At 43.3% G+C, this 13,481-nt stretch overlaps 1 protein-coding gene across 1 annotated transcript in view; it reads left to right on the plus strand.

Annotated features, from left to right (window-relative positions):
- The first annotated feature begins 1,830 nt into the window (after positions 1-1,830).
- The window catches only part of LOC135250842 (acid-sensing ion channel 4-A-like), an 86,449-nt gene continuing 74,798 nt past the window's right edge, over positions 1,831-13,481 (plus strand). Inside the window, exon 1 of the mRNA XM_064327604.1 lies at positions 1,831-2,839. Within this exon, the coding sequence (XP_064183674.1) occupies positions 2,264-2,839 (576 nt within the window). The 5' untranslated portion in view covers positions 1,831-2,263. The remainder of the gene's footprint in view (positions 2,840-13,481) is intronic.

Genomic DNA, 13,481 nt, shown 5'->3' on the forward strand with positions numbered 1-13,481 from the left:
AATCTACACTGTGTAGCTGCCAGGCAAGCTCATGTACGTGCCTTGGTGGACTGAAATTTTTTTTCCCACTGAGTGGAAATGGTGGTTTATGTGGCAAATGGGTTTCCAGGGAGCCCTCTCTAATTTCCCTTCCCAGAGGGGGGCTGCTACACATAATCACCCACATCGACACCCCCGACCTCCCGTTCGGCACAAGCAATCGCCTCGCGATCCTGGGCTTCTCTGCAACCCGCAAGTCACCGTAAACAACCTTAATTTTTTCCTCCAGGGATCCCCATTAAAAAAGACTAAAAGTCGATAGGAACCTTGCGGGATGCGAGGTTTACAGGACAGCGGACTGTGTCCCCGAGGAGCTTTAGTGTATCCGCACTGAATCACATCAACGAGCGGTCTTCTGATATCTCACAGACTGTTTCCTGGGGGAGAGATGGCTGCAGTGAGTCCAGTGAGAGGGGAGGGTGGCATGCACCTTTAAGAGGCTCTGGAAAGCCCTGTGTCAGTCTTAATGGGGAATAAGGGTGTTTCCCAAGCTCTACATTAGATTGGGAGTTGGGCCCTATTTCTCACGGAACATGGATAAAGAATGAAACTGCGCTGCTCACGGTAATAACTGAAGTCTGAAGGAGTAAGAAAACAACAGCAAGCACTAAAACAGCAGACCAAATTTTTCCCATCTGGCTGGTTTTTCAAATCACTTGTTTTTTGTTTTTGTTTTTTTTTTTCCCCTCTCCCCCTCACTAAAGCATCATTCCCAATCAACATGTTCTGCTACAAATTCCAAAAGCTATTCAGGTCCTTTAGATTGTTTGGCTGCCAAAACACAGAATGACTTTAACCCAGCGATGACAAAATGCACTTGTAGCATTTTCTGCTTTAGTGAGCATGCTGTGTTATTTCCCCAAGCCTTGGCTCCCACATTCTGCGGTCAGAGCTGTGCAGGGAACACTGAGAGGGGTGCCTGCTTTAACCGCTTCATTGCCTTCTGCAATGCTTCATTTAGTCGCCAGCAACTCTGCATTATATACTGTTCACATGTAGCCTTCAAGGATACGGAGGGGCAGTTCTTTATTCCACTGTTTTTTCGTAAATCTTTTCATTTATTTATTCAGAACAATAAGCCTTAGAATATGCCTCACGTTAGAATATGCCTTTGTATTCGCTGTTCCCTTGATGGAGCTAGCCCATGAAGGAAAGGGTCATTAAGGGCACCAAAGCACACTGTAAAAAAAGGGGGTGAAAACGGGTAAATCGATGCTTTATTTCAACATCTCTAACGTCATCTGGATACAAATCAGATGGCAGCCGCTAATTTAAATGCCTGCCGAAGCCCTGCGATGCTGCCATTAATTCCTGATAAGAAAGGGCTGCTGTACTGCCTTCCTTAATCTCTGACAGATACTTTAGCCCGGTCGATATTCTTTCACTTTTTTTTTTTGTTCCGATGAGAAGATTGATCGCGGAGACTTGCTCGCCGTTCCTCTCCACCTCTCTCTCTTCATTGTTCCAATTAGTCCCCTGCAAGTGACCCATGGGTGGGGGGGGGGGGGCTGCTTCGAGACTTGGAGACCCCCCCCAAACCAGGAATACTATGGAGGGCTGGATTTTTGGCAGTGACCTTTGGCACCAACTTATCCCGGTCAAGGGGCAGGAAAGCCGTCAAACAAGTGGATTAGACAAGCAGCAGCAAAGACAGGGAGAAGGGGGCGGGGGGGTTAGGAGGGGGGTGGGGGGGAGTTGTTGGGAAGCCGCTGCTCCCGCCAGCCAGGAGGAAATAATCACAGTGTTGCTCCTCATGAATTATTAAGTATCCCCGTGCTCTTTTTTAGCTCTACTCAAAATGCTGCATTTTCATCCGAGGGTCTGAAGCGGACGGCAAGGGTGTGTTTTTGACAGCTGTAATACTGCTGATAAGCGGGGCTCCGCGCAGATCAAGTGCTGAGACTAGGACCGGGGGAGCGACAGCAGACAGAGCGCTCGCAGCCGCGGGGACAGAACTACTGCTCACAGCAGCGGCGCTAACAGTAGCAGCGGTGGCAGCGACAGCAGCGGCAGCAAGCGCCACTCCTGCCTCTCTCTTTTTTTTTCTTTGTGGAGTTGAGATCTGTTGAGGAGACAAGCGCGGAGAGAGAGGGAGAGAGTGTGTGAGAGAGTGAGTGAGAGAGAGAGAGAGAGAGAGAGAGGGAGTGAGAGAGAGAGAGAGAGGAGCTGAAGCAGGGCTGATAGCTGTAATCAAAAGCACCCCAAAGCAGACCTGGCTGCCCACATGCCGATCGAATTTGTTTGCAAAATCAAATTTGCAGAGGAGGACGAGCAGCAGAAAGGTAGGCAGGATGCGGATAAGGAGAGTTTGATAGAGGAGAGCTGCGCCCCCCCGGCCAAGGACCTGGCCAGCTTCGCCAACTCCTGCTCCCTGCACGGGATCAACCACATCTTCGTGTCTGGCCGCCTGGGCATCCGGCAGACCCTGTGGGCGCTGGTCTTCCTGGTTTCCCTGGTCTTCTTCCTGTACCAGGCGGCCAAGTGCGCCATCTCGTACCTGGAGCACCCCCACATCACGGTGCTGAATGAGGAGGCCAGCCGGGAGATGGTGTTCCCCGCCGTGACCATCTGCAACATCAACCGCTTCCGCTTCTCCGCGCTCAGCGACGCCGACATCTACCACCTGGCCAACCTGACGGGGCTGCCGCCCAAGAACAAGGACGGCCACAAGCCCACCGACCTGGAGTACCCCGCCCCCGACATGCTGGACATCTTCAACAGGACGGGGCATCAGCTGGACGAGATGCTGAAGAGCTGCAACTTCAGCGGTCACAACTGCTCCGCCAAGGACTTCTCTGTGGTGAGTCGCAAAGTTTTAGAAGAGCTTGTTGATTATCTTCTTGGCGCGCGCTACAGTCCGGCACCCTTCTGTCTCCAGACGCTGTCTGCACCCGAGGCGAGATGCGTTATCGATAACCAGCAACGAAATAAAATGCCAGAGTGTGTGTCAGAAAAGTGAGGGCTGAGAGGAAGAGAAGGTGAAAGAATGGTTTCAGCAAGGACTGAAATGTATTTTTACTTAAACACAATACTACTTTTCATTACACTTCTCACTCACTTTTTCCTTTCTAATATCTTGGTAAGTGCTGATACGGAGATTCGGAGAGCGCTACGTAAAATGAAACAGAACTCTTGTTTGCTCAGTGTTCTCCAGTAGTCAGTGCGTGTTTGTTTTGCCTTGCTTCTATAAATAGGACTGCCGCTTTTACTGCGAAGCCTCGGTCACACGCGGCGTGGAAGTGTCAAGGTCTCTCACGTTCGCCGCGAGTCTGACCGCGCAGAGCGGCTGCTCCCGCTTTTCCGCCGGGGGGGAAAAGGGGAGCCGGCGCGTGCTTACTTTTCACAGGCAAGCGGTGGTTTCATACCACCTCCGACGCTGGCAGCTGAGAGAGAGATTCCTGTAAAAAAAAGAAGCTTTCTCTCCGCAGCTTTGCAAACCTGCAGCTCTCCTCTCATTACCAGAGCCTTTCAGGAGGGGTGTAAAGAGGAATAATGTTCCACGCTAACGTATTTCAATGTCGCTGCCTTTAAGATTAAATATTTGAAGACTGACGGACACGATTCTTGCATTAGCCCAATTGACTAAAAGGAATAAACAATTCTCAAAAGCTTTTCTTGTCCTGCGCACGCTGTTTAGCATTTATTAAAGGTGCTGTCCAAATGGGAAATGAATTTTAAACTCTGGACAAAATGGAGTTTGCAATTTCTTTAGCGATGATTAAGTGCCGTTGTCAAATCAAAATATTACATGTTGTGCACTGACACTGTTGCCCTCCTGAACACTGGGCTCACTCATTTTCATCACAGGCTATTATATGGAATTAGATTTGTTGCGCTATGTCACAGGCCAAAAGCAAAGTTGGATAATCCTTCTTTGTTTCTGAATGTGCCTTAATGATGTCTGACAGTTTTCCCTCCTCTCTCCAGTGCTTTTTTTTTTTTTTCAAATGTTGAAATGCAGCCAGTCACACACACAGCCAGCGGTGATGTCTTAAAATTGTAAGGTAGTTTGCCCACTTTCTATTTTTTTATCAAACATATATATTTTATATTCATTCTCAAAGAATCACAACAAAGAGAGGAAAATAAAATGAATGAAAAATTTTTATATGCAAATGCAGATATAGGTATAAATCCGTGCAGTAGAAATGTTAAATATGTATACTGTATATAGAATTTTCTTTCTGCATGAACTGAGCTCCATTTGATAAAACATGTCTGACACACACGGGCAGCCCATCTCTGAGGAACTTGCTCCCAGCAGTGCGTTCTTCCGTGTTTGCCAGCCTCATGTCTGCGCTTTCGGGGGTTTGGGGGAACGGGGGTGGGGGGGGGGGGTGGAGGGTGTGGGCTGTCCTCATCCCAGATTACGGGGCCCCGAAAGTTTCTCTCCGGTCACTTGTCCCTCTCCCCCACCCCCGGTTTGCGATCTGCATCTGTGCCGCTGTCAGTTAGATTTGTCACAGACGTCTTGCTCCCCGTACGCGTGACCAGCGGGCGACGTGCGGAGCTGGACCGGGGGAGCCGGGCTCAGGGACGCGGACAGCTCAGGGATCTAAGTCCGGGAGCAGATGTTTCATTCCTAACACCAAATCCCCCCGTGGCCCCGTGCACTGCATTTCTTTCTGTCTTTCTGAAAGAAAATAGCACGGCATTCAAGAAAATGTACTCGCTAAGAAAATGGTGCAGCTAGATAAATAGAGAGAAAGAAAGAAAACATTCTTATTCCCAGAAGGGAAATAAAACAAAATAAAAAAATGTGCAATACAGCCATGATAGACGGGCAATATCAACTGATTTTGAAATAACAGACCAGCAGTATTAATAAATAAAGCAGTGGACAGTCACAAAAACATTAAAACTTGGAACAAGCAACAACAAGTAGTGCTCCCTGGAATTATGACAATTGATGTACTCCCAGAATTGATAGAAACCCTGTAGGTCTACATATCATTCAAAGGTCATTGCCCTACATGTATAATATTATGATGATTTGGTTTAAAGAAATGCCATGTTGTTGTCTTGTGTTTTTACCCTTCTTTGGTGTTTAGAAAAGGTAATGAATTGATATTACAGGCTTCAGATGATGCTTGTGTGGTGACTGGATGTTCATGATGACTCATAGGCAGACATCAGTGTGCTGAGGCTTGGTGTATGATTTTTTTTCTTTTTATAAGGATGATAAAGATTCAGCTCCACTGTGTGTATTTTGTTTGTTTCGATCCATATATTCCACAGTGATATAGAAAGCCCAGTGGATTTGCGTTTTGTTTTCTTTGCAGTAAAAAGTATATTCAGAATTTATTTTAAATTCTAAATTAATACAAGCACATTGTTTTACAAATGAGATTGTCCTGCTTTTTACTCCTGTAACCTACATTTACAGTGATTTTTTCGCATTGAATAAATTGAAATGACAGCCAAATGTAAAATGCTGTTGGACCAGTGACTTGCAATACAAAGCACAAAAGAAACACATGACTAAACATTTCCAATTGCTGGAAAAGTGTATGGCAAAAGGATCCTTAAAAACTATTAATTTTGAAGGGGACCTGTTATTGACGTAATCATCAACTGAATTTATTTCTGCTTTAAATGGTTGTCAAATAAATGAGTTGGCTATGTCGGCAGGAGAACCACCAACCTCAAATGCTACACTTATGTTACGCATTGTGCTATCCTCTAGCAGGCCATGTATCTGTTAATCGACAGTTTTATATAGTTTTTAAAGTTGGAACTGCATGCATTTTGGCTATTTTTAATTTATCTATCTCTGCCACTTGCTCTGTGACTGAGCATTCATAGTGCAAAAATCTGTTGTGGGAACACTGCTTCTCATATGTATTTTTTAAGTGGAACAAAACGAGAAAATGTCCTTTGAATGCTTATTGATTTATTTGGTTCTTCTTATTGATTAAAAAACGGTATTGTTCTTTGACAGTTGCAATCATTGTGGTTGGGTATAATTAAAAACGTGTGGCTGTTCTTGACACAAATCATTTATATTCTGAAAAGGCAAAACTTCATGATAGACTACAGAGAATTGGAGAGATATCCACTTATCAAATGATTTTTCCTCTACAACTAATTGTCAGGATGTGAAATTCAAGTGTTAAATTGGGAGCCTATTCAACGTGTTACACAGGGAGGCATTTTATGCCAAGGGTCTCCAATTTGTTTTCACATTGCTCTACTGTTTATGGATGCCTTGAAGGATCTTTCAGTGCATATATGCATGGGTCTAACAAACAACTGAGAGTAAATCTATAAAACCTAGTTTGACAGCGTACGCGTTAAAGGTGCTGATCTTCCATATGTCATGCCACCCCTTGAGGTCCTGGTTACGAGGCAGGCGCACCTGAAAAGAGAATTGAATGGTTAATGACATGAGACTAACGTGAAAAGTTGACCTGTGGACACCCCTGTCAATTTAACACACCTAGATCAGGCGGTAAAAACGATCATAATTCTTTGTCAATTTGGAATGCACAGATTCAGTGGATCTCTCACATAGAAAACAGTGAAATAGAAGTTCACCAGAGGTGTGTAATGGTTCCTCAATCAGTGAGCTTTTCTTCTGTAGTGGCTGAAATGGAAATGGGAATGTAATGCTGTGCAGTTGAATCAACTGCAAGGCAGGTTCTAGGCACAGACGACAAGGTTGGCTCCCCAGGGCACCATCCATCTGGGGGGGGGGGGGGGGGCACCAAACGAAGGGGAAAATAAATAAAATTGACACGTTGTGTCCTCGACACTCGGTGGCAGATAAGATCAGATGCTGTAGGTCACAAACGCCAACAGCGATCATCTCAGTCTGGGAATTTCGGTGGCTGCATTTCTGATGTTAGAACAGAAGTACCTAGAACCTCGTAGTTATGGACTGACCAGTCTATCGAACAGCGTACAAACCTGGAAGTAGCATAAACACTTATTCCTTTTCAAGCATCTTATTTTACAATACATATATTGTTTTTTGCTATTATTACTTATGCAAAGAACAGCATTAAATGGAAGCGCGGCACACCTTCATTGATAAAATACTGTTTTTCTACAACTGTGTGTTTAGCCCATTTAAAATCTGTGAGTTGGTTTCAAGTTCCCAAGGAAGCAACATATGAAATAAAAAAAATTGTACATTTACATGTTTGATAAAAGGGCACATTGTAATGCATCTCCTGACACATTGAGAGATACATGTATTATTTATAGTATTATCATAGCTACAGCAAGGACCACAATGTAAATAAGTCTTGTGACTTTTTTGTGTTATCCTTGATGCTCTTTTAATTGTGCATGTACATTGGTGTTTGCAACCATGTAATTGTCCTTTTAAAGTGAATCATCAAATAAATAAACTAAACTAAATTTTTTATTTAATTGACAGAGTTAGAAGCAGTGTAGGTCAAGCTGGAACATCAGAATCTGCCAGCATGTCCTTGGACCGGTGCACTCCTTTCACTGGTCCCTCAGTGGTGGGGAACCATCCCTCAATTGTTTTGGACTCACAGTTTCCGCCATATATTTTTCTAATGCTTTTCTTAGCCAGTAGCTTTCATCGGTTTTTCTGTCATTGACACATCGGGTCCATTGCTTATGACATTAACTTGGTAATGTTTTTATTTCTGAGCGTAAGACGGATAGCATATTTGGCAAGCTGCTGTCAAATGCAGACAGGTTGTTATTATTATGCTGCTTCCTGGAAGCCAATATTGGTGGGAAAAAAACTAAATGCTCAAATGACATCACACTTGCATCTTGTTTGATTGTTGGTTATCAACTTCAAAGAATGTATAGCTACAAAATGAGAGCCTGTTTAATAATAATGCTGGAATAATGTAAATAACTAATCCAATCAGTTCAAAGTAAAATAAGTGTATTTTGACAGTGAAGTTTATGAACATTTCTGAATTATCACCATTCCCAGAGGGTCTGTATCTCACATGAGGTTCTACTGCATTGCAGAAATGATCCTGAATAGACACTGAAGCACCTAATCCTTCAGTTTATTCACTAACCATGCCAACCATGTTAGAAAGTAACAGGTGGCCTGTGATGTTGAACATGTTGCAGGCAATCACCTGGGGTAAGCCGTGTATCTCAGGGGTGACACAAGGGAACATCAGCTAATGCCTAGCCTTCCACCACCCAGCAACAGCCCCCCTTCCCCAGCACCTCACCCCATCCCCCCCCCCCCCCATCACCGCAGGGTGTGCAGCGTCTGGCTGCTTTCTCCTCTTTCCTCTCTCCTCCTGTCTTCCTGACAGAGACGGAGAATTGGGGACCGTGAAAGTGACCGCCTTCCTGGAGCTCGGTCCAAAACAGCCTGTCAATTAGCTGTACAGTCCTGCCAGCTCAACCCGAACGTGCCACAAATTCACACTTCCTGCTCGTACTCCACGCCCTTAACGGCACGGACCATGTGTTGCCTTATTCCCTTTAAGCACGAGCGCTGTGCTGGAGTAACACAGAAGGATGGCCTCCTCACCTCCTCATTCCGAACAGCCCTGCTGTGACGGACAGCTGAACAATGAGTTGTCAGTCCCATGTCCGCACCTGAACTAAGATGGTGAAGAATGTAGGCTGAGAGCTAAACCTCTCTTTCTGTCTTGTCCCAGGCTATGTTGCGAGGCTGTGGCCATCGAAGTCAAAGTCAGATTGATGTCTTGTTACACTGAAAAAAACTGCTGATAACTCAAGGAGATCTAACTTGAGAGTGGTTTTGTTTGTACTTCTGAGTGGTTTAAAAAGCTTCTCACCAGAGCATTTCTGTTGAATGGTGACCCTGAATGAAGTAACCTGCATCTCTACAAATAGATTTTTACTTAATGAAATCCTGAAATCATTTTTTCTGATGTGGCTGTGTGCTACGAGTGTGTTTCCCGATGATGTCATGTTACCAAAACGAGACTGTGTTTCATGATCAGGCTGTGTTTCCTAATGAGACTGTGTTAGCTGATGAGGTTGTGTTCCTGAAGATATCGTGGCTCCTAATGATACTGTGTTTCCTGATAAGACTGCATTCCTGAAGATATCATGGCTCCTAATGAGACTGTGTTTCCTGATGAGATTGTGTTCCTGAAGGTATCATGGTTTCTAATGAAACTGTGTTTCCTAATGAGATTGTGTTCCTGATGAGGCCATGACTCCTGGTGAAGATGCTTCCTGATGAGGTTAAACTTCCTAATAAGGCTGTTTCTTTTGAGGTTGTGTTACCAGATGAGGTTGTGTTTCTAGTTAAATACACAAAACTGTCATTGATAATGAAGCCCATTTAACACTGCACTCAATGGCACTCGATTTCTCTGTCCTCGTGCCCTCAAGACTAGAGGTAGGCTTTTCAAAAACAGCCCCAAACACACCATAATAAGTAAACTTGACTATGATCAGCTAAAAGTTTAGGCAATTATGGTTTGCCATTAGAAAACTTTTCTATTGGAAACAATTGCCGTATTTCCTTTGCATGGTTTTAGAGATGAGTGCAAGATGAGCACATGTTCAGATTGATCAAGAAAAGCAGAAATACGGTTCTTCCTAACTGGTATCTGTTAATCATTTTCGACCGGATGGCACATGTTTATACTTTAAAGTGATCTCGAATATAGAAGCCATTGTGTGCAATTTGCATTGAAATGTCAGTGTGAGACGGGGCCTGTGTGCAGAGAGAGGATATAATGAGGATCATAAATGTCACAGTGCAGATACCGCCGTGGCTCAGGGCCCCTTCTGCATGAGGGGCTGCCGTGTCTGCTTGGCCGGGTGCTGGCTGGCATTCTGAGCTCGGCCTAATGTCGCTCACTTGGCTTCACCTCATGCTGCTCTTTTTAAAGTTTATTTCCTTGTCTGCCCGAGTCGGGAGCATTTTCCTGTGCCGCGCTGCGCCGCGCGGAATGAATGTACGGAGTTAGCGTTGCGGGTTCAGACCGGTCAGAATGCAAGGAAGCGGCGCAGGTTGAGTGTGAAAATGCGGTTTTTACTGAGGCCCTTTTCTTGACATTCACATAAATGCCAAGGTCCCAGAATAAACATAAATATAAATGTAAATGCAGTTAATATTACCTGCAAATTAGGACTAAGGTGATATCTAGTCACATCAGGGTACAGACTATTACTGCACGAACCAGGGGCAGCTGGAAAGCTGAACTGACATTGAAAAGGGTTTGCTTTCTTTAGTGCAGTTTGTGAATCATTAAAGGGGAGTGTCATTAATGTGGTTTAAATAGGCACTTATAGTTTTCAAATTAATAAATAATAATGTTTTTGGCTACATGACACCAAAAAAGAAATTATACATGTGCAGGAAGTTTTTTTTAAATTTTTTACCAGAGTTCTGTTTTCTAATACTTATTATGCTGTGCAAAGGGAACTGTAAAGGTATGGATAAGGAAATGAAAAACAGCTACAAGTGAATTATCCAAGTTACATCACCTGGATATACATCACCTGTATATCATTTTTGGTTATAAAGCACATTCATTTCTTACATACATTCAAAACACCGCATGCTGTACTCATCACCCTATATCGCTTTACCTCAGCATAGATTAGGAGAATAGAGAAGGCATGAATCTGGAGCAGGGACAATGTGACTTGTCCTGGTAGAACACAGCAGCTCAGAGATGTGCCTGTAGGTGGTCTGCTCTGGCCCCTTTAATGGCCTGATAGTTTCCATGAACCCTGTGGGCTGCTGCCATGTCGATCGCTTCATGACCTTTCAGAAAGAGCCAGATAACTGCACCAACTGCCTCCGTGTTAGCACAACCACCTCCACTACTCTGTTTCAACCCGCCGACCTCTGTGTATGATTTTGTTTTTCACATAAATCTCTTTCAGATATCTAATGCCTTGCCCTGATATTAAAGAGCAACTTTTAGGTTGGCTTATCCAGTGAATTAATATATAGGAAAATTATGTAGCAATGAGATTTTGAAATAAAAAATACGCATCTGTGCTTATTTTTATAATGCAATTGTCCACACACACCTCAAATCTGAACAATATGGGGAACTTGAATGTTACGTAACGTGGGGATAGGGGAACAGAGTCAGAGCTACAGTGAATGGCAGAGTAAGCAACATTAGTAGCAAGATTAATTCCAATGTCGACATTGTCGAGACCAACAAGGTGGAAAATCCTCTTTACAACACTCAGGATGGGCCGCAGTCTTATAATTTAGAACCTGCTAGATGTTCAAGGGACATGGAACAGTCAAGGATGAATAGAAACAAGGAAGCACAGCAAGAGATTGAGTTATGGTCTTAGGAGAAACTGGTGAATTGGGCAGATGTCTTGGTGAGAAACTAGTGAGAGCTACTTTACCTTGACAAAGTTTTTTCTGCTTCACAAGTTAATATATGGTATATCACGCAGTAACTAAAACAAACAGCTAAATAATCTAAAGTAATATTGTTAGTAGCCTGCTGGCTAGGTAATTTTAGCACCGCAAGCTAAACAGTTAACTAGTTATATTACATACACCACTACCAAAAGTATGTGGACACCTGAACACCACACCCATGTGTATCTCATTCCAAAACCATGGGCGTTAATATGCAATTGGACCACCCTTTGCTGCTGTAACAGCCTCCACTCTTCCAGTAGATTTTGGAACATGGCTGTGGCGATTCACTTCCATTCAGCCACAAGAACATTAGTGAGGTAGGGCACTGAAGATGGACATAAGGCCTGGCTCTCAGTCGGCATTCCAATTCATCCCAAAGGTGTTTGATGGGGTAGAGGTCAAGGCTCTGAGCAGGCCAGTCAAGTTCTTCCCCACCAATCTCAGCAGACCATTTCTTTATGGACCTTGCTTTGTGCGCACAATTGGAAAAACGTTGGAAGCGCACAATTCAATTGTCTCATGGGATTATAACTAACGTTAGATAGGAACTGCAGTTGCTGAAACTAAAGGACTCATGACTGACTGACTAACAACTGACCTGATTAATTACCAACCTACCACTTTGGCATGGTCAGGCTATGAGGAATATTTACCTTTTGTTGCTGATATTGGCAGATGTTGACTTTTTTAGGGGGGCGTGGAATGCCTATTTTTTCCTATATTTCTACCTATGGAAAAAAAAGTATTTTTCAAACCATCCTCTCCATGAGTCCAAAACTGTAAATCCGTTAAGAAATTTAACCTGCATGTTGCTTTTTAAATGGTCTGCTTGAAGATGCACACTGCTAGTATATCTTTAGAAAAGATTAGTCTTTTCCACCATCTCTGGAATATACTGCTGAGGTCTTTCACCCAAAGACATTCGCTTACAGGCACATTTATTATTATGTTTTGCTAACCTTTGTTTATAAAGGGTAGGTTGACTGAGCACGCATGCTCTTTTACAGCAACGTCCAGTTTTTACTTCTAAAGGCTGTATAGTTATTAAATAGACAAGGCCAACCTAATGTAAGCTCAACCCAACTCTGGGCAAATTCACATTTTCTATCCGTGGGTGTGGGTCAGATTGAGCTAATAATAGTCAGTACAACTCTGCATGGACCAGCTAATTCACAGTTAAGCGTTTGCGTGTCAGAGGTGAGGACGGGCATACCTCACTTGCATGCAAGTCCTGCTTAGCTGGGCGAGTGTAAAAAGAACTTATGTTCTGCAAGTCGGGATCTGACCCTGGTATTAGCTACATCAGAGTGCCCACAATGCTATTACCCCAAGCTGGCAACCCGACCGGGCGGTTTTCTAAAATTTATTTATTTATTTATTTATTTATTTATTTATTTATTTATTTATTTATTTATTCATTCATTCATTCATTCATTCATTTATTGTTTGCAACTTTTGTTTTGCTGATCATCTCAGTTAGCATTCTGGGACAGTTCGCTTTCCTTCTTCTTCAAACATATAATGCTAGCAACAAAACTGCAGACACTCCTATCTTAATCTACACCTTTTTAGGTGTAAAACAGGGTTTGGGCTGTTAAAAAAATATATACTGCAAATTTTATATCTTTATTAGGATGTGCAACAGTTCAAGTTGAACTTTTAGTTAAAGGGTTAACATTGCAACCTGCACTGAGTATTAAACAGTAACTCAATCTCAAGGTTTGGGCAATGTGGACAGCCCACTCAGCCTTCAGCTTCACAGAGTGTCATCTAAATCACCACACAGCACATTTCTCACTAACCCATTACACCACCCCAGTCCAGCATTTCAGTTTCCTTCATCAGCTGTGTCTGTACGTCTACATTAATGAGAATCAACAAAAATAGACATAATGACCTTGCATCACATTACAATATGAAATGGATTCTTTATGCATTCATTTGAACTCAGAGTACCCATTTTACTCACTTGTCTCTTATTCATATTTTTCAGTTACATCGCATGAGGGATGAATGAAAGAATAATGAATCCCGAGGAAGCTTTTGTTGTTGTGGTTTGTGATTGTTTGGCAGCAGTTGGGGTAATGAAGAAATTAACCACAGT

This window comes from Anguilla rostrata, chromosome 3 (genome assembly GCF_018555375.3).
Source record: "Anguilla rostrata isolate EN2019 chromosome 3, ASM1855537v3, whole genome shotgun sequence".
Taxonomy (NCBI): domain Eukaryota; kingdom Metazoa; phylum Chordata; class Actinopteri; order Anguilliformes; family Anguillidae; genus Anguilla; species Anguilla rostrata.